Source organism: Molossus molossus, unplaced genomic scaffold (assembly GCF_014108415.1).
Source record: "Molossus molossus isolate mMolMol1 unplaced genomic scaffold, mMolMol1.p scaffold_m16_p_15, whole genome shotgun sequence".
In the NCBI taxonomy this organism is placed as follows: Eukaryota; Metazoa; Chordata; class Mammalia; order Chiroptera; family Molossidae; genus Molossus; species Molossus molossus.
The window spans coordinates 29335634-29356232 of record NW_023425350.1 but is presented as its reverse complement, the minus strand read 5'-3'; the positions used below and the strand labels follow the sequence as shown (position 1 = coordinate 29356232).

Here is a 20599-nt window from a genome sequence, read left to right as displayed (position 1 = left end):
GCTCCAGATAGCATGTCTCTATCAAGGAGAGCCAGTAGCACCTTTACTTTTAATTAGGAAAATCAAAAGTACCCAAGAGATTTGTGCTTACCTCCCATTAGCCTGAGCCCTCATATGGCTACCTTTAATTGCAAGGAAGATTGAGGAAACAATTATCTTGCCTTTGGCTGGACACATGGATGCCTCAATCACAGTCATAGTTCTGACCCAGTTGGTGTGGCTCAGTGGTTGAGCGTTGACCCCTGCACCAACAGGTTGCCAGTTCAATTCCCAGTCAAGGCTCATGCCTGGATTGTGGGCTTCATCCCCAGTGGGGAGCATGCAGGCGGCAGCCTATTGATGTTTCTCTCTCATCAATGTTTCTGTCTCCCTGTCCCTCTCCCTTCCTGTCTCTCCAAAAATCAATAAAAACATATTACAAAAAAGTCATAGTTCTGTTACCATGGGTAAAGGACAAAAAGGTTAATTAGTAGGTAGCTTATAGTAGGTATTTATAATCTTTCAACAGGTTAAATAATTCAACATTATTTAGTATACTTTCTGACAAACCAGAGGCTATTAGAAAACAGAGAAGATAGCAAATCAAGATTGTTTGGGTACAATGCTAACGACAGCAAAGTTTGTAATTAGCATGGATGCAGGCTCTTTACAAAAGCCCTGAAATCACTAAGAAAAAGTAACGCATTGTGGGGGGTTGGGATGAAGAAGCATTGTTGGAAGGAAGGGGACAGACAGGTGATGTTGCTAGATGTGTTGGGAGCTTGGGTCAGGGGTGGAGAAAGTGACCCTCGGGCCATATAAGGCCTGCGAAATCAATACCAGTTAACATCACAAGCCTCACCAAATTAGCCTGACCAAATATAGTAGACTAATTTTTAAGTTGATAATTTTGTATGGCCCAAGAATGATGTTGTAAATATCCAAATGGCCCTTGGCGGAAAAAAGTTCCCCACTCCTGCCAGTGTAGATGGAGGGGAAGAAAGAGTGGATGTTAGAAGGAAGAGGAAGGAATCACAATATTGAGTATTCATGTGTTGATCATAAAAGGCTTTATGTTCATTATTCATTTAAATCTCATAACAACTGTCAGGAGTTATATTTTCCCATTTTACAAAAGAGAAAGCTGAATCCCTGGGCTTATTCACCTAGAAAGTCGTCAAGCTAGAAATTGCACCCAGGACTGTCTTACCCTGCAGCATCTGCTCTTTTTACTGTACCAGAATGTCCATCGTTATTTAATACTTGCTGTCTACTCTTTTGCCAAATAGATGACCTTTTACGGACAATTCAGAGTACATCTGGATTAGCTGTTGTTCTTTTTATTAAGGCTATGTTTCATCCACCTGAAAAGATTCCTGATTTGGTGAGTGCTTTAGAATTATACTTTATCGATAGTTTGACACGTTTTAAAAATATTTTTAAAGAAATGAATTAAATTTTTTTGCATGGTTAGAATCTTTCTGATGACCTTTTTCTCTTCTGTGTAAGAGACAGTTCCAAAAATTCAGATAAAGCAGAAAGAACAGGTACCTATAAATTCATCTCACAAATATAATCACTATCAACATTTTTTAATGTATATCCTTTTAGTTTTTTCTAGTGTTGTTTGTTCATTTTCTCAGTATCACAAGATATTTATAATATTACAATTATTCAGAGATTAATGTACAGATATATAGTAATAACTTTTTGATAAGTATGTTTTTTATTAAGAATAACCCACATATTGTATTTCAGACAGGAAGCACACTAGAATAAATTATTCTGTGAATTTGCCCTGGCCGGTTTGGCTCAGCGGTTAGAGCGTCAGCCTGCGGTCCAGAGAGACCCGGGTTCGGTTCCCGCTAAGGGCACGTACCTCAGTTGCAGTTTGTCCCCGGCCCTGGTTGGTCGTGTGGGTGGCAGCCACTTGATGTGTCCCTTTCACGTCGATGTTTCTCTCTCTCTCTCTCCCCCCCTCCCCCTCCCACTCTATCTGAACAAAAAAATGGAAAAATGTCCTCGAGTGAGGATTAAAAAAAAAAATTATTTTGTGAATTTGATCATATGGGGAGTATAATTTGATAATTTGGGCCACAATCCTTGTATTTACTACTTGCAATTTTTTTCTTTACCATATTATCTAGAAACTTCTTTTAGCTCTTTGCCTGACTTTATGGAAAATAGATGTGTACCGTTATCTGAGATCACATAGAGTAATTATTGGATAAAATTGAAAGCTTTTTTTCTAAAGTACTTCTTAGCCCTGGCCAATTTGGCTCAGCAGTTAGAGCATCGGCCTGTGGTTCGGAGAGACCCTGGTTCGGTTCCTGCTAAGGGCATGTACCTCGGTTGCAGTTTGTCTCCGGCCCTGGTTGGGTTGTGTGGGTGGCAGCCACTCGATGTGTCCCTTTCACATCGATGTTTCTCTCCCTCTTTCTCTTAAAAAAGAAAAATAAAATAAAATACTTCTTAAAAGCATTAGTTAAGCTCATTCACCTGCAGATGGCGATGTGTTGTGCTCTACCAGAACATTCAAACCAGCAAAATGGCTCTTGTACTCAGATTTTATTGTTTTTCCTATTGTTATAATAATTTTAACACTTGTGGTGTTTTTACCTTTGGGTTCATTAATTTTCTTATGATATTTCGGGGGAAACAGAATTTTGGATTTATATTTTGGAATATCTCTGAAAAGTTTTAAAGGCTTTATATGCTATGTTAGCTCTATTGTATTTTCAGATTAGTAGTTTGCTTCTCCGTTCAGTGGACTGCACGAGCACCCCGGAGTGGTTTGTGAACTCCTGCAGGAGCCTTTGTTGTGCGGATATCTCCGAGTCAGCTCTCTTATTCCTGTGTCAAGGGACACTCACCATGTTGGACTGGCAGAATGGGAGGATGGGCCTGAGTGGGGAGGCCCTGCTCTTGGATACTGTGCATGTTTTGTTCACCTTGAGCTCACAGTAAGTTTTGATGCTGCTGTCTCATATTTTGTTTTCTTGTCAGACATTTAAAAGATGGCAACTGAGCCAGCATACTTAGTAATTCAGTGAAAGTGGTCAGGATAATCCTCAATTGAAAGGGAATGAAGGGGGTGTGAAGGTAGAACAAGAAAAAATGGGAGATTATAGAAATTATTGGTGCAGCCTTGGCTGGTTTGGCTCAGCAATTGGAGTGTCGGCCCTTGGACCAATGAGTCATGGGTTCGAATCTGGTCAAAGGCACGTACCGCAGTGTGGTTCCTCCTTGGCCCTGGTCCTGGTTGTGCGGGAGGCAACCAGTCGATTATCTCTTTCACATCAATGTTTCTGTCTTTCATCGATGTTTCTCTCTCCCCGTCCCTCTCTCCCATTCTGTCTGAAGATAAGTGGAAAAATATCCTCCGGTGAGGATAAAAAACAAAAAGAGGAAATTATTGGTGCAGGTTAACCTGGAGTGGACATTTCTAAAGTTAATTTTAATATTCAATATCTGATGCTAGCATTTTTTAAAAACCTATAAAAATTTCTATATGTATAATTATTTTAGTTTATGAACAACTTTATCATAGGCAGTTCATTGTGGTCTTCACATGTCTGATAGGATAGGAAATCTAATTTGTTGAATGGGTAAAGTGAATTTTCTAGAGAAGTAAATGCTTTAATCTAAGAGTGTATTGCTAAGCCCTGGCCAGTTTGGCTCAGCGGTTAGAGCGTCGGCCTGCGGTCCGGAGAGACCCGGGTTCAGTTCCCGCTAAGGGCACGTACTTCGGTTGCAGTTTGTCCCCAGCCCTGGTTGGTCATGCGGGTGGCAGCCACTTGATGTGTCCCTTCACGTCGATGTTTCTCTCTCTCTCCCTTCCTCTCTCTCCCTCCCGCTCTATCTGTACAAAAAATGGAAAAATATCCTCGGGTGAGGATAAAAAAAAAAAAAAATAGCGTATTGCTAATAAGCACCAGAGCCAGACCTGTAGCCAGGTCTTTGACTTCATTGGATTGTATGTTGTTTTTGCCATAATGCCTGAAAGTGTTCATGTGCTTAACATGTCAAACCATAGATACAGCTTGGTTGTAATGGACATGTAGGTAAAAGGAGAAAACTACAGTGTTCCAAAATAAACTACATTTTTTCAGTTTATATGTGTTTAAGATTTTTACATATTTTTTAATTTTGTGCATATTTAAAATTTATTTTTTATTGTGTTATTTTATAATAGGTTAATTGAGATATATTTACATGGTGGTTGTTTTTTTTGTATATTCACAGGATGGTGCAACTATCACTACCATTAACTTTAGAATATTTTCATTACCCCCTAAAGAAACCCCATTCCAAATAACTTTTCCCAACCCTAGCTCCTCGGTATGTTTTAAAATACCTGTGAAACAATCATCACAATCAAAATAATGAACATCTCCATCACCCCCAAAATTTTTCTTGTGTCTTTCTTTGGATTATATTTCACAAGATGAATAGATTTATATACAAATTTGAGGTGTGTTTTGGCCTTATTTATAATTTCTTGTTGTAAATTTAATAATGATTGAATTTCTGATCTTTCTTTGTATTTTATAGTTTTAAAGTTTAAATGATTAAAAAATGAAATTTCTTTTACTAGTCATTTTATAATAATATAATTCATTTCTCCAGGATCAAGGAATCAACCCTGGAAATGTTTCTGTCAAGAATTTTGGCATCTTGGACTAACTCAGCCATACATGTTCTTGAGTCAAGTTCCCCAAGTCTGAAGGACAGTCTGAATGGGAATTCAAGCATAGTTAGGAGACTTTTGAAATATGTCTATACCCACTGGGAACATCCATTGGATGCTTTGAGACACCAAACCAAAATCATATTCAGAAACAGTCTCCAAATGCACCAGCTCACTATTGAAGAGTCCAAGTTAGAAAAGTCGGATTTGGCTGCTGATCGCTTCATTTTTGAACTGACTGAGAGTCTTTTGCAATTGGAATGGCATATTAAAGGAAAGTACATATGCCTTGGTTGTTTAGTAGATTGCGTAGGAGTTAAACATATTTTGGCATTAGCTAAAACTGTTCCATCACAAATCTTAGAGGTGATGGGGGACCAGTCACTGGTGCCTTATGCAAGTGACCTCTTAGAAACGATGTTCAAAAATCATAAGAGTCATTTGAAATCTCAGGCTGTCGACAGTACTTGGATTGATGAGTGGCATGAGACTTGGGTTTCTCCTCTCCTTTACATACTATGTGAAGGAAATCTGGATCAAAAATCTTATGTTATTGATTATTACTTGCCAAAATTATTGAATTGCAACCCTGAAAGCTTAAGCTACATGGTAAAGATTCTTCAGACTTCTGCTGATGCTAAAACTGGTAAGAAAATGAATTTTTGTTTTAGTCATTTCTAGTTAGGATTCTTAAGTGTAGTTACCCAGGCACATTTGACTATGTTCAAATTTACAGGATTTCAGTTTGAAACGAATGTTACTGCACATAGCTGAATAGAGTTTTTTGGCCGAAGTAATTTCTACAGGCTGATTGATTCCAGTTATGATTATGAGGTTTATTTTATTATAGCAGTCCCTCCTTATCTGCAGGGGATACTTTTAAAGGTCCCCAGTGGATGCCTGAAGCTATGGATAGTACCAAACCCCATATATATTTTGTTTTTTTTCCTATACTTATGATAAAATTTAATTTCTAAATTAGACAATTTCAAACAGAAGGGTCGTTTTTACTATAGATCTTTTTTTACTATAGAACTTTAGCAACCTCAGCATATGATTTTTTTTCTTCTTATTAAGTCAAGAACTTTCACTTTTTCACTTAAAGAAAGCGCTTTACGGCTTCTCTTTGACATACTGAATTGCTGGCATCATTACTCTTTGCTTTGGGGCCATTATTAAGTAAAATAAGGGTGACTTGAACACAAGTAACTGGGATACAGCAACAGTCGTAACTGAATTGGTCACTAAGTGACTAATGGGCAGATAGTATATACAGTGTGCATCTGCTGGTCAAAGTAAGGATTCACATCACCATGCTACTGAGAATAGTGTGCAATTTAAAACTTGTGATTTGTTTATTTCTGGAATTTTTCATTTAATATTTCTGGATCATGGTTGACTGTGAGTAACTGAAACTGTGGATAAGGGGGTTTACTATACAGGGTTTTAATTTATTTTACCAAGTTCTTATTTGTTATTTGGTTGTCAGACTGGAGTAAAAGTTTGTGTGTTTCATGTAATTTGCTTATTGAAAAGATCAAAACTGTAATTAAAGACTGTTTTGGCAAGGTTAAACAGGTAAATTGGCAATGGCAGGTTTTTACCTCTGGGAAAGAGACAAAACATTTAGAGGCATGATCTCAGGAAAACAGCTGTCTGTAATAATTTAGAATAGGGGTAAACATTCCAGGGAAACTCTGTAACTCTGAAGGAGTTCCTATATTAAAGCATAGTTCAGTAATTAAAATATAAAACTGTGATCCTGGCTTATCACGCAAATTATAACATTGTTATATTCTGTTTAACCAAGCAGGAATATGGTACCCTATATCACATTTTAAGAATTTGCAACTAAAATAATTAAAAACTTTCAGTACTTCAAAGAGTAACTATGAGATAGCTGAAAAGTCTGGTTTCTATACATAAAAGTAGTCATTATTTATAATTTTTTAATAATTATTCTTGCCTTATTGAGAAGCCATCTGAAGCCCAGGATTCATGAATCTGTTCTGAAGTAAGGCAGGATTTATTTTTATGTCAAGGTGCCCTGGGAACCAGAGCTCCCTGTGCCCTTATTAAGGGCTGATGTCTTGGCCTCAGAAAGCATCATGTTCTTTGTGATACTTCTTTTAACTTCTTTACTAGGGAGAACCAATAACTCCAAAATATGCAGAGAGGTTCGGTGTTCAGTTTTAGAGAACTAAAACACTTGTGTTTTTCCTATTTTGGACTGAGAATCATTTTAGTTATTTTTATTGTTTTAAATATTTCTCCACCTGATTTTTTTTTTTTCTGATTCATTTCCTGATTTGTTTTCTAACTGTCAAGGAAAAAATAAAAATAATAACCAGAAATTATGATTTTTAAAAAGTTAACAAGAGGATTATGCTTACTTGACAGTATTGGCACAAGAACTGTTAAATGTTTAAAATAATGATTATTTTATAATAGGAACTTTAAATCATGCTAGAATTTAGTTTAAAATATGATTTTTGAAGCATAGTGTTAATTATAAACATGAAAATTGTGGTAGTCATTACACAGCACAGTACTGGTCTTTTTTATTGTGCTTTTGAAACAAGAGCAATCTTTTCCATCCTTAGGGTCGTATAACAGTAGAGGGGCTCTGGGTGCTTTGATGGCATGTCTGCGAACAGCTAGAGCTCATGGACACCTTCAGTCTGCAACTGATGCTTGGCGGAATCTTGTGTCTGGTGCAAATATAAAGCAAGGCTTAATTCATCAGCACTGCCAAGTAAGTCAACAGAATAACTAGGAATTCACACGTGCGGTAGATCCTGATTTATTATTCATTTAGCAGTCCAATACAGGGGTCCCTATGTTATGCCTCTCCCTGTTTTAAGGGGTCCATAAGGATGATGAATAGAGAATGAAAACTGAACACCTTTCAGGCTACTTAGAGTTTAGTTGAAGAAATAAGAAAACCTGCATAAAACAGCTATAAACTCTTAAAAGAAAATACAGATACAAGAGTGTGTTCATACGCAAGGATGTGGAAAACTCAGAAGAGTCTGATCAGAGCAGGGGTGGCTAATTAGAAAAGTGATACATTTGATTAGAGGAGAGGGACATTGGAGCAGTCAACAGAATGACAAACAAGGACTGGAGGATGATGAAGGGCATTGTTTGGCAGGAGTGAAGTGTTTTGTCCATTTTATGGAAGCCTTCAATCCTAGGCTTCAGGCTTCATTTTTCATTCATTTGGTATATAGGAACCAGAGCCTTCAACAAGGACATGAAATTAATGCAAACAGAAATGAATGTGCAGAATGGGAGCGAAAAAACAACAACCAGGAGTCCAGTTAGATGTGTATGACAGTAATCTAAGAGTGAGGTGATGGGGTCCAGGGTAAAGTGGTGACCGAGAAGAAAGAATAAAAAGAGTGAAGTTGAACATTACCATGAAATAAGAATCTTTAAGATTGTTTACTTTAATAAATATCCAATTTACACATTTAATAAAATAATGTTATAGGCAATAACCATAGTATCTTTAGGAACCTTTCTGAGGTACATATGGGTAAACTGACTACTGTTTTTGTCCCCCCCTTTGGTAGCCAATGTAAATAATTAAACATGTCAGGTAGTTTAGGGTTCACTTATTTCACTGAAAAGTTAACATTTTATTGCTTGATGTGTTTTAGGTTCGGATAGACACATTAGGCTTGCTTTGTGAAAGTAATCGGAGCACAGAAATTGTTTCCATAGAAGAAATGCAGTGGATTCAGTTCTTTATCACATACAATCTTAACAGCCAGTCCCCAGGAGTGCGGCAGCAGATTTGTTCTCTTCTTAAAAAGGTAGAATTTCTCATCAGAAATTACGGGAAAGTGGTGTACTTTGCTCTGGAAATCATTTATCAAAAGAGCCCAGATTTTAGGAGAATGTGAGCATAATGGTCATGGGCTTGGACTACCACATCTCTTCATGGCCCTTCTGTGAACTGTTCTGATTCTGTAGAACAGTCTGCATTTGGGATTGAAATCCAGAGTGAAAAGTCCTTTCATTTCGGTGTAGTAAATCAAACTGGAACTCTTTTTTTTGAAAGGAAAAAAATCTAGTGATGAGTTTTCAGGGTGTTAGTTATTTTAAGAAAACTTTGTTTAGAAGAGGAAGGATGCCCTTCTATTTTTATATTTTCTTAAAGCACCTCATGAAATGGTCATTATTGAATAATTCAACTTGATTTAATCATTTGACACATATATGGGGTGAAGAATTAGTAGAGCATAAAAGTGAATATATCATCTTTAGGTTCATGCTGACCTAAAAGAAATAGAATTGTGGTTTAATGACTTGTATTCTGGTTTGCAGTAATATGTTGTTTTTGGTTTTAACAAAGTAAATGCTAATTTTCTGTCAAAAAGAGACACTGTATAAATAATAAGAGGTTAAAAACCAGTATATTCCTTGCCTGAAGTTTTAGTGTAAAGAATTTAGAAAGTTTTTCCTTTGACATTTAAGGTTAACATGGCTCATATATGCTTCATTTTTCTTTTTCTCAAAAGTTGTTTTGTAGGATACAGGAAAGTTCTCAGGTGCTATATAAACTGGAACAAAATAAGTCCAAACATGCATCAGAGAATGAGTTAACCAAACAGCACCCTTCTGTTTCTTTACAGCAGTATAAGGTAGGTGATAATATTTCTAGACATATGGATTCTTAAGAAACCACAAAACAATTATGAATATGCATTAAAGGGAAATAAATGGAAGTCTCTTGGTAAGTAGTGTTTCTGTGCTTTTCTTCAAACTGGTTTTTATATATTCCTACTGGTGCTTTCGTACTTCTCTTGAGGTAGCCTGAGTTGTGGAACCAGTGCTGGACTTCAGGTGTGTTAGAAAATAGCATTAATGAGTTACTGTCAATAATATACAGCTTATGTGGGCCTGATGGATTTAGTTCTCAAACAGAAAGGTAATTGCTGGCCCTGAACTTCTCTACTCTCCAGGCAAAAGACTGCTGTGTCTGGGCCTGCTTCCTTATACTAACATGATATTCAGTGGCTTGATGCTAGTGACTGCTGGCCCATGGTCCAGCCATGGAGGTTCCTGTCTATCCCATTTTGGAGTGAGCCTCAAGAGTAGGGCTGGTTTGTAGGATACTGTGTTTTTTGTTTTTTTTTATCCTCACCCAAGGATATTTTTCCATTTTTTGTACAGATAGAGTGGGAGGGAGAGAGAGGAAAGGAGAGAGAGAGAGAAACATCGACGTGAAGGGACACATCGAGTGGCTGCCACCCGCATGACCAACCAGGGCCGGGGACAAACTGCAACCGAAGTACGTGCCCTTAGCGGGAACCGAACCCAGGTCTCTCCGGACCGCAGGCCGACGCTCTAACCGCTGAGCCAAACTGGCCAGGGCTGTAGGATACTGTGTTAATGGGATGGATGGAACCCCAGATACAGCAGCCCCAGTCTGGGCCAGGGCTCAGCTTGACAACCTTTAATTTCTGTCCATCAGAACAGAATGAACTTTTCATCACTGGTTTCTTACTCCAAATCTAGCCTCTCAGAAGCAGACTCTTATTTTTCTCCTAAGATCCAAATAGAGGACAGAGTTCATCTATTTTATTTCATTTAGGGAAACAAGTGTAATAAATTGATACGTTGGTGCATAACATAGTGACTACCTATTGTAAACATTATGGATGGGCCTTAGTTTTCAATTTTGTATTAAAAGGTAAAAAAAGAAAGTCATCTGAAGAAGAATATTCCTATACAGAGGCTGAAATCAGCTTCATCTTTGTAAAATTCCAACAATGAAGATTGGAAAGGTACAACCTAAACTTGAAGCACATAGGTTTAGTCCTAATTCTTCCATTGACTAGTTGGCTTACTTTATGAGTCTGTGCAGCTGTACGTGGGATTAATAACCTCTGTGAAAGGTTTGTTTTGATGATTAAATAAGAAAGCTCTTTGTAAAATAAATCACTCTAAAAAGCCTTGCTGGAAGTCATTAAAAGTGATTGGAATATATTTTGAGCACTTGCTGTATGTGTGGAACAGTTATTTTTCAGTCTTTCTGGATCATTGCTAAATGATGTAAGAAAAAATTTATTTTGCTTCTTTTTGCAAGGAGTAAAATAATACTTGTTTAAATTAGATACTTAGAAACACAAAACCTATTTTGTGGGTTGACATTCTGAATTTTCATTGTATGCAAGTGATCTCAGTTTGTGCTTATGGATATATATATTTTTTGAAAACTAGTCTTTAGAGTCTTAATCTGAGTCAGTCTCATAGTTCTTGTATTTTCTCCCAGCTCTAGTCACTTGTGGCTTTTGGAGGTTACGACATTGGCACTATATTATCAACATCATCAGAACAGTGGGTGTCATACAGTGTGTGATAGGTTCAGAGCCAGACAACAGACTAAGTGCAGGGGAAGAAAAGCAGTCTGTTAGTTGGAAAAGATGTGGTCTAGTATAGTGAAGGAGATCATTTCATACCTAAATAACTGATATTAACAGCTGGGTACTTTTAAATGTACAAAATGCTTTATATCCATGTTCTCATTTAATCTTTAATAGCAAGGCTGTGAGATAGGCATTAGTATCCCCACATAAAAGTGAGAAAACTGAAGCTTGGAAAAATTGAGTAACCTGCCCAAGATCTCTAGTAAGTAGTAGACCCAGATGTGCTCTTCACTCTAAAATCTGAATAGTGGTTTTTCCTTATTACCATCTTAAGTGAAGTTCTGGAGGTAAGAAAGTACAGAGAGAATTTGGGGAATGGTGAGTCCACTGGTGTGAATGACATAGGATACTAGGGGGAACAGAGGAGGTGAGTAATGGGAAAAGAGTTAGAAAAGCAAGTTGGAAATGAGTTAGTAAATCAAGGAGACAGTTTTGTGGGTTTTTTTTTAATCCTCACCCGAGGAAGGGAGAGAGAGAAATACCGATGTGAGAGATACATCGATTGGTTGCCTCCTGTATGACCCTGACCATAGCTGGGGCTCGAACCTGCAACCCAGGTACATGCCTTTGATGGGAATTGAACCCACGACTCTGGTCCAGGGGCCGGTGCTCTAACCACTGAGAAAACCAGCCAAGATAAGGAGAAAGTTTTGAATGCTGGGTTGAGGTATTTGGAAACCATTAAAGTGACTAGAGCCCTGGCCGGTTTGGCTCAGCGGTTAGAGTGTCCACCTGCGGTCCAGAGAGGCCCGGGTTCAGTTCCCGCTAAGGGCATGTACCTCGGTTGCAGTTTGTCCCCGGCCCTGGTTGGTCGTGCGGGTGGCAGCCACTCGATGTGTCCCTTTCACATCGATGTTTCTCTCTCTCTCTCTTCCTCTCTCTCCCTCCCACTCTGTCTGTACAAAAAATGGAAAAATGTCCTCGGATGAGGATTAAAAAAAAAAAGAAAAAAAAAAAGTGACTAGAGCATATGTTGAGCCCTATATGTGTGTGTAGGACAGTATGCTCAAGACTAGAGAGATAAATGTACTAGTAGCTGTGGTCTCTGCCTCCACTGTGGTTACAGTCTGGTTGAGGGAAAGAACTATATCTAAAAATATAAGTGACACTATAATTAGTATAAGATCACTCTTAAAGGATGAACTTGTTGCCTTTTAATATGAATATTATGCTACTCATTTATAATTAAAACTCATTTAACTAGGATATTTCCAATAACTATCCTATTCCTTTGAAACCCAACAGAACTAATAAACTAATAACTCTTACTTAGGGCCTGTAAGGACCTACAGGATAAATCCCTGGAGTTGTATATCCTTGACCGAAGAAATGAAGGGATCCTGTCTAGAGTCAGTTGAGAATAGAGCTGCTTATGTCTGCTCAGTTACAAATATATGTTGTCAGGGCATAGTAGTGTATGAGATGCTTAAGAATCACAACCTTTCCTTATAATTTTTCTCTGTGATCTTGCACAGAAAAAAAAATTATTATTTTAATTAGAGGGAGAAGATTATATCCTGGATAAAGTATTTCCCATTTTGCTTTTTGTTTAAAAATTGCATTTTACTAAAAGTTTTCATTTTTATCATTTGTATAAACAGAATGATAGGACAGGAGCTAAAAGACAGAAGACAATGGAATAGTTGGATTTTTAAATGAATTATGCCAAATTTGTCAAGTATTACATTTATCAAATTTATCAGGTAGCATATATTGGATATTTCTTTGGTCATTTTAAAACTTAAAATGTATATATACCTTTGATACTTGAATGCCTGTGGTGAAGAGAATCAATGTTTGTACAGCTTTAGGATATGTCAGAGAAGAATGGATTTGTTTTCACTAAAAATGTTTTTTTTCTTTTGCGGAGTACAATTGGAATTGTACTTATTGACTCTTTACAAAGATGGAGTTCATAAAAGTCTTGATATAGCTCATGGTCAAGGGTGTCACTTGGAATTGTTAAGGGACGTGAACAACTAGTATTGTTTTTTGATTGCTTGCTTTCATTTTTATTTTTAAAATTTATCTTATTGTTGAAAGTATTACTGAGGTCCCTCCTTTTACCCCCCATTGACCCCCTCCATCCTGCTCTTGTTGCCCCCAGGCCTTCACTGCACTATTGTTTGTGTCCATGGGTTAACTAGTATTGTCTTTTTTAAATCTTTTCTCCCTTAATTAAAAGAAAAAAACCCCACTCTTAAAGGTGATACTTTGAAGATAACCTTTTGTAAGTTAACTCAATTATACTCATTGTAATTTATTTTTAGAATTTCATGTCAGCCATTTGCAACAGTCTTTTTGAAGCATTGTTTCCTGGCTCTTCCTACCCAACTAGATTTTCAGCTTTAACCATTTTAGGCTCAATAGCTGAAGTTTTTCCTGTCACGGAAGGTAAGTTTTCAATAATGTTTGGGAAAGTTGGTTTTTTTCTTCTTGCAAAACACATGCTTTTTCAACATTCTGTTTTACTTGAAGTTTGAGTTTTGTTGCCTTTTTAGGTTCTTATAAGAGGTTTTAGTCTCACTATATAATTCTTATGTGGACATAATTAAATTTGTCAATAAGGGACATGAGGGAGCAAAACTAGTTATTATTTGGCAAACCAGAACTATAAGTTTTCATGGACTGTGTGCTTATTACGTTCTCATTGTGCCCCAATTTATATGTTGGTATTCTAATATAGTGCCCAATCTGTTCTTTAAGTTTTAAAAATTAAAAAAAAAAAAGTTTCTTGTATGAATAACATTCCTTAGTGAGTCTTTGTGGTTAAAATGTGGTTTCCCTTTACATACTATCTGTTTCATAAGTCTTGATCTGGTTTCAGAAAGACTATAGGACAATATCATTTCCAGGCATAATGATTTAATGATGCCCTTTGTTTCTTCTTCTGTGGGACACTCAGGCAGGCCAAACATTTAACTTCCCTTTGAGTTTTTTTTTTTTTTTCCCCTTTTTGACAAGACATGACTCTTTTTATCCCCGTACATGAATCTGTGTGTGTTTTAATATGGATTTCTTGTTTGTGCTCAGTCTTTCTTGACTGTAGCCAAACAAAAATATCCTGCTCTGCTGCTTTTTCAGAAGGAATGACACAGAATCAGGAAACGTTACTCTGTAGTTGAATTATTGTTAGTTTAAGTTTTTAGGCATAGTATAATTGTTTAGCTGGGAGGAGAGTTGTTTGATATTAATACAGGCTTGCTTCATTTTTTTTTTTTTTTCAAGTTTTTATTTGGAAAAAAACTCAAACCAACAGCCAGTTTTCAAGAATAGTTCAGTGCACAGCCATGTACCTTCTCCCTAGATTTATCACTTGTTTATGTTAGTAGCGTCAGTGGGTTCTTGGAAATGGCAGCTTTAAGTGAAACAACATGTAACGAAACCAATTTTAACCACAGACTAATTGATATAAACGAGTTAAGTATCTACAGCACCAAACACATCACCAAACTTCTAAATAAAGATCTAAAACACTTCTAATATTAAATACGGAAATAAATTTGAGATGTAGGTACATTTAAGAAAGATTAATAAAAACAAATAAGATAATTCTTTTCCAACCCCTCTATTTCAGTCAGGGTCTTAGGTGGCGTGAGCCCATTCTGGCCGCCCAGGGCACAAGGTGGGACCCCACCCTGGACAGGATGCCCTTCTACTGCAGGGTGCGCTCTCTCGCTCTCTCTCTCTCTCTCTCTCTCTCTCTCTCTCTCTCAGACTGGGGCAATTTAGACACACCAGTTAACCTAACCTGCACATCTTTGGCATGTGGGAGGAACTATACTGCACATAGAAAACCCATGCAGACATAGGGAGAATTTGCATACTTCACACAGAAAATGGCCCTTACCAGGAATTAATTTTTCCCCCCCTCATCAATATGATAAAGAAAGGACGCTGCCCTGGCCAGTTTGGCTCAGCGGTTAGAGCATTAGCCCACGGACCAGAGAGTCCTGGGTTTGGTTCCCGCTAAGGACACCTACCGCAGTTGCAGTTTGTCCCCGGCCCTGGTTGGGGTTGTGTGGGTGGCAGCCTGTCAGTGTGTCTCTCTCATGTCGATGTTTCTCTCTCTCCCTCCCACTCTATTTGAAGATAAATGCAAAAATGTCCTCGGGTGAGGATTAACGAAAAAGAAAGGATGTTGGACAAAATGACGTTATTCAAGAACCTGTCATATTTGCTTTATCTCTCTATCTCTCTCTTGTTAATTTTCTAACCATAACACAATGATCAAATTCAGGAAATTTAATGTTGATATAATGCTATTATTTAATATACAATCTATATTCTAATTTTGCCAGTGGTCCCAATAAGTGGCCTTTTTTAGGAAAAAATTTTTTTTTCTGTGATCCAGGATCCAGTCCAAGACCATACATTACATTTTGTTGTTATATCTCTTTTAGCGTCCTTTAAATCTGGAAAAGTATCTTATTTCGTGACAAATATTTTAAAGGAATGTATCTGTCTTATTGTTTGCTCATGATTTTATTCAGATTATGCATTTTTGGCAGGAATTTTGCTTTGGTGATGTGATGTTTTTCTCAGGTCATCATAGCAAGAGATATATGTTGGCTTGTTCCATTGTTCATGATGATAAATTTGATCATTTGTTGAAAGTAGGTGTGGGGGTCGAAAAATGACCTCCAAAAGATATCCATATCAAATTCTTAGAACCCATGAATGTGAACCTTACTTGGAAAAAGATTCTTTGCAGATGTGATTAAGTTAAGGATCTCAAAATGAGATAATCTTGGATGATCTGGATGGGCCTAAATGCTATCACAAGTGTTGTTATGAGAGAAAGGCACAGGGAGATGTGATGCACAGAAGAGGAGGAGTCACCATGACAGTAGACATTGGAGTGATATGGCTACAAGCCATGGAATCTGGGAGGCCTCCAGAAGCTGAAAAAGACAGGCATGAGTTCTCCCTTTGAGCCTCTGCAGTGAGCATGGCCCTAACAACACCTTGATTTTGTACTTCTAGTTTCCAGGACTTTAAGACAGTAGATTTCTCTGATTTTAAGCCACCAAGTTTGTGGTAATTTGTTACAACAGCCACAGAAGATGTATGTAGGGGCATCCATCAGTTTAGAGAATTTTAATGGTACTATAACTGAACTTAGAAAATAAAGTTTTACCTAAGGGTGATTGCTTATCCAATTATAAAAAAGTTTTCTGTGCATTTAATGTAGTTATATTTGCACCTAGGTGTTGGGGAAGTAACACTAGGCTGAGTTATCCTGGTAATTTTTCAATTGACAGAGTGGTTTAATATATTTAAATGTACTTTAAAAGTGAAAAATCTGAGTCACCTTTTTTTTTTTTTTTTATTTTTAAATCCTCACCCAAAGATACTTTTTTCCCATTTATCTTCAGATAGAGTGGGAGGGAGGGAGGGAGAGAGAGAAACATCAATGCCAGAGAGACACATCAACTGGCTGCCTCCCGCACAACCCCAACCAGGACTTGGGACCAAACCAAAACCAAGGTATGTGCCCTTTACCGGAATCAAACCCAAGACTCTTGGTTCATGGGCTGACACTCTAACCGGTAAGCCAAACTAGCCAGGGCCTGAGTCATCTTTTTAATGAATGAGTCACATATAATTGGGCAGTGACTGACATCACAGTATTTATGTTAATTAAACAACTTGAGGATGATGCAAATGGTGCAAGCCATACTATACTTACTAACTTTAAAGGAGGCTAAAGAGGCACGACCATAAAATTCAAGATGGGAAAAATAAATTTTTTCATTTTCCTTTAAAAAAATTTTTTTTTCTTTTTATTTATTTTAGAGAGAGAGGAAAGGTGAGGGAGAGAGATAGAAACATCGATGACAGAGAACATAGATTGGCCGCCTCCTGCATGGCCCCCACTGGGGATTGGGCTCACAACCTGGGCATGTGCTCTGACTGGGAATTGAACTAGCGACCCTTGGCACATGGGTCAATGCTCAACCACTGAGCCACACTGGCCGGGCATAAATTTTCTTCTCTTTATCTCAGGAACTTTAATGTGGGTCTCTATATGATTTTATAGAAGGCCTGTGATTTGGGATTAGTCAAATGGTTTCTGTCTTTCCTCAATTATGTCCTGGTTCAAGAAGAATAGCCACATGCATCTTTCTTACTCAGAATAAAATATCACAGTACTCATGGTGAACAACTTGGTTCCACAATTAGATTACAGGGGTTGGTGCAGCAAATATTTGTTTAGTACTTATTATATGTCAAGCAGCCACGTATACGCAGTGTACAAAACAGAGTGCTTCCCATATTTGAGCTTAGATTTTAGTCATACATAGAATTCCAGATGGGCATAAGTACTATGGAAAAGTGTTTCAAGAAGAGAAAGGGAGGGAGATTAGACCGCCTGGGAGAATGGATGGGGAGTGCTAGCTGTTTGATACGGAGAAGGCTTCGTATTTGAGCAGAGCCCTTAACCATGGGTAAGGAATAAATCACAAGGGAAATTAGGAAAGACTTGGAGAGGAATGAAGACATAAAACTTAAGGGCTGAAGCAAAAGAAGAGCACATAGGAAGATTTATAGCTGTATATACATACATTAAAAAAGAAAAAAAAAAAACATCTCAAATTAATAATCTAACTTTGTACCTCAAGGAATTAGATAGAAAAAGAAGAGCAAATCTCACCTAAAGCTAGCAGAAGGAAGAAAACAAAGATTAGAATGGAGATAAACAAAATGGAGCATAGAAAAACAATACAGAGACTCAATGAAACCAAAAGTTGGGTTTGTTTGTTTTTAAAAGATCAAAAAAATTGACAGTTTTGGCTATACTGACTAAGAAAAAAAGAAAGAAGGCATAAATAACTAAAATTAGAAATGAAAGTAAGGTGTTTTTACTGACCTTACAGAAATAAAAAGGACTACAAGACAATGCTATAAACAGTTGTGTTTCCAATGAGTTAAATAACCTAGATGAAATGGACAGATTGGTTCAAGAAAAAATAGAAAATTTGAACAGACCTACAGCAAGTAAAGAGATAAAGTTGGTAATCAAAAGCCTCTCAGCAAAGCCCAGCAGTGGCTTCACTTGTGAATTCCACCAAACATTTAAAGAAAAAATAACACCAGTCCTTCCTCAAATGCTCTAAAAATTTTGAGAGGAGGGAGCATTTGCTAATTCATTCTATGCTGATGGCATCACCCTGATGCCAAAGCCAGACAGACCTCGCAAGAAAAGAAAATAGAGGTCAGTCTCCCTTATGAATATAGATGCAAAAATTCTTAACAAAGTACTAGCAAACCAAATCTAACAGCATTATTAAAGTATTATATACCATGAGTCTAAGTGGAATTTAATTCTGGGAATGTGAGAATAGTTCAGCATAAGAAAAAAATAGTCAATGTATATACCACATTAGATATAAGGAAGGAAAAACACGGTCATCTCAATTAATGCAGAAAAAGCAATGATAAATTGCAACACCCTTTTTATGATTGACACTCAGCAAATTATGAATAGAAGGGAATTTCCTCAGTATGATAACATTCATGAAAAACCGACAGCCAACACCATATCATACTGATTTATAATGATATGTATGTAAAGATATGTCAAGCCTTTCTCCTAAGATCAGGCATAAGACACAGATGCTCACTTTCACCACTGGTATTCCCCATTGTAGTGAAAGTTTTAGCCAGAATGATTAGGCAAGAGAAGGGAAGAAAAGGCATCCAAATTTGAATAGAGGAATCAAATTTGAGCAGAGGTGTGAATGAAGTAACAAAAACTTCATTTTCTTGCTGTAGGAATTTCACAGGGTTATATTAACTTGTGAGTTAAGGTTAAATTAAAAACTGATTATATTCAACAACATTCCTGAAATCGCATAGGAATATTTTCAGTTATTATCGGGGTTAATTTGTTAAATGCTGTAAAATATTCCTCATATTCTACTATGAAACCTCTTTTTTGTCACAGTTGTTCCATCTTGATCTTAGAATTCAATGAATTCAGTGGCTGCCACCATTCTTTTGTGATAGTTTTTCTGTTTATTTCTTGGTTGGCTGAAATTTGTCTTTTTTTGAGAAGAATTGGGGAAATGTAATTCTTAATTTCTTGCACATTCAAAAATGTTTATATTGCTGTTATACTTGATACTGGAATTGGTTTTTGATATATATATATTTTTTGGTCATTGCTTTACTCTCCTAGCACTACATATTGCTGTGGCAAAGAGTGAAGCCAGACTAATTTTTTCCACTTTGTAGATGAATTGAACTGTTTGCCTGAATGGCCAAAAGATTCCTTCTTTATCTTTGAAGCCCAGTAATTCTTTAGGCTTTGTCATATTGATTATTTAGTGTCCGTTCAACTAAGATGTGGTAGGACTTCGGATTCTATCTAGATTAAGTTTAATGAAAAATGTTTAAAAGATGTATTTCTTAATTTATTGTTTTTTACTTATTCAAAAAATAACTTAGGCATCTGTTATATAACCTTTTGGAAGAGAATGAAATGGTTTTAAACACAATTTAAAAAAATGTTTGCTTCCTATTTGGAAAACTATAATACTTATTTTAAGAAATAAATTAATGGAAAATTATTTTTTTTATGCTTTTATGGGTAAAGTATGAAGTGTGAGTTTTTGAATTTTCTATAAATTTGGCTGAATAACTATAAAATGTTGAATTCCTTTTCTTTTTTATATACTTTTAAATCTTTTTTTTTTTTTTAGGTCAAGTTCAAACGGTGTATCAGCTAAGTCATGACATTGATGTTGGTCGTTTCCAAACACTAGTGGAATGTTTTACCAGCACTTTTGAAACAGTGAAACTATTAGCATTTGATCTTTTGATGAAGTTACCAAAAACAGTTGTTCAGTTCCAGGTATTTGGACTTTTCCTATGTAAATGTGTATACCCGAAGACTTTCTGTTTAAAGCAATAGATGAAACAGCGGATTGTCTACGCTCTTTGCATTTGTCTTCTTACATCTTCTGGCTGTTTCAGTTATCATTAATATGTCTACTGTTGTGGAGTGGTGGGATGGAGGAGGTGGGGATGGGTGGTGGGCAAGGAGGAAATATTGTAAAAGAAAACAAAGTCCAAATCAGTGAGCTTTGTTTTTTAATTGTTTTGATTAAAAAGGGAGGTGTAGGAAGCAGTAGGTTTTATTGTTTACGAGATTATTGGTAGATTTCAGTTAACTGTGGTCTCCAGTTTCCTTGGACATGTTAATATTTGATCAAAACACATCACTTACAGTAACTTGAGTAAAAAATTTTTGAGATAATTTCCCTGCTTAGTAGACTGGTAAACTGAGTGTTAAATGAGGTAGAAAACATGTTTCTGATCTTCCAACAAGCAATAGCTAAACTGAGACTGAAACTCTGTGTACTTGAGGTTAACAGCAGTTCTTTCCCTGGGAGGTCTACTCCATCCTCAGTGCCCACTCTCTTCCTGACACTTTGTACTTCCCACATTGGGGTGGTAACCAAAGATGGGCTTGGGAATGAGA

The 20599-nt window shown here is 36.9% G+C and overlaps 1 protein-coding gene across 1 annotated transcript in view; it reads left to right on the top strand.

Annotated features, from left to right (window-relative positions):
* The window catches only part of THADA (THADA armadillo repeat containing), a 323998-nt gene that overhangs the window by 12181 nt on the left and 291218 nt on the right, over positions 1-20599 (top strand). The window contains exons 9-16 of the mRNA XM_036262631.1: positions 1269-1363; positions 2722-2942; positions 4609-5315; positions 7273-7424; positions 8335-8490; positions 9199-9321; positions 13380-13503; positions 19818-19969. Coding sequence (XP_036118524.1) covers positions 1269-1363; positions 2722-2942; positions 4609-5315; positions 7273-7424; positions 8335-8490; positions 9199-9321; positions 13380-13503; positions 19818-19969 — 1730 coding nt within the window. The remainder of the gene's footprint in view (positions 1-1268; positions 1364-2721; positions 2943-4608; positions 5316-7272; positions 7425-8334; positions 8491-9198; positions 9322-13379; positions 13504-19817; positions 19970-20599) is intronic.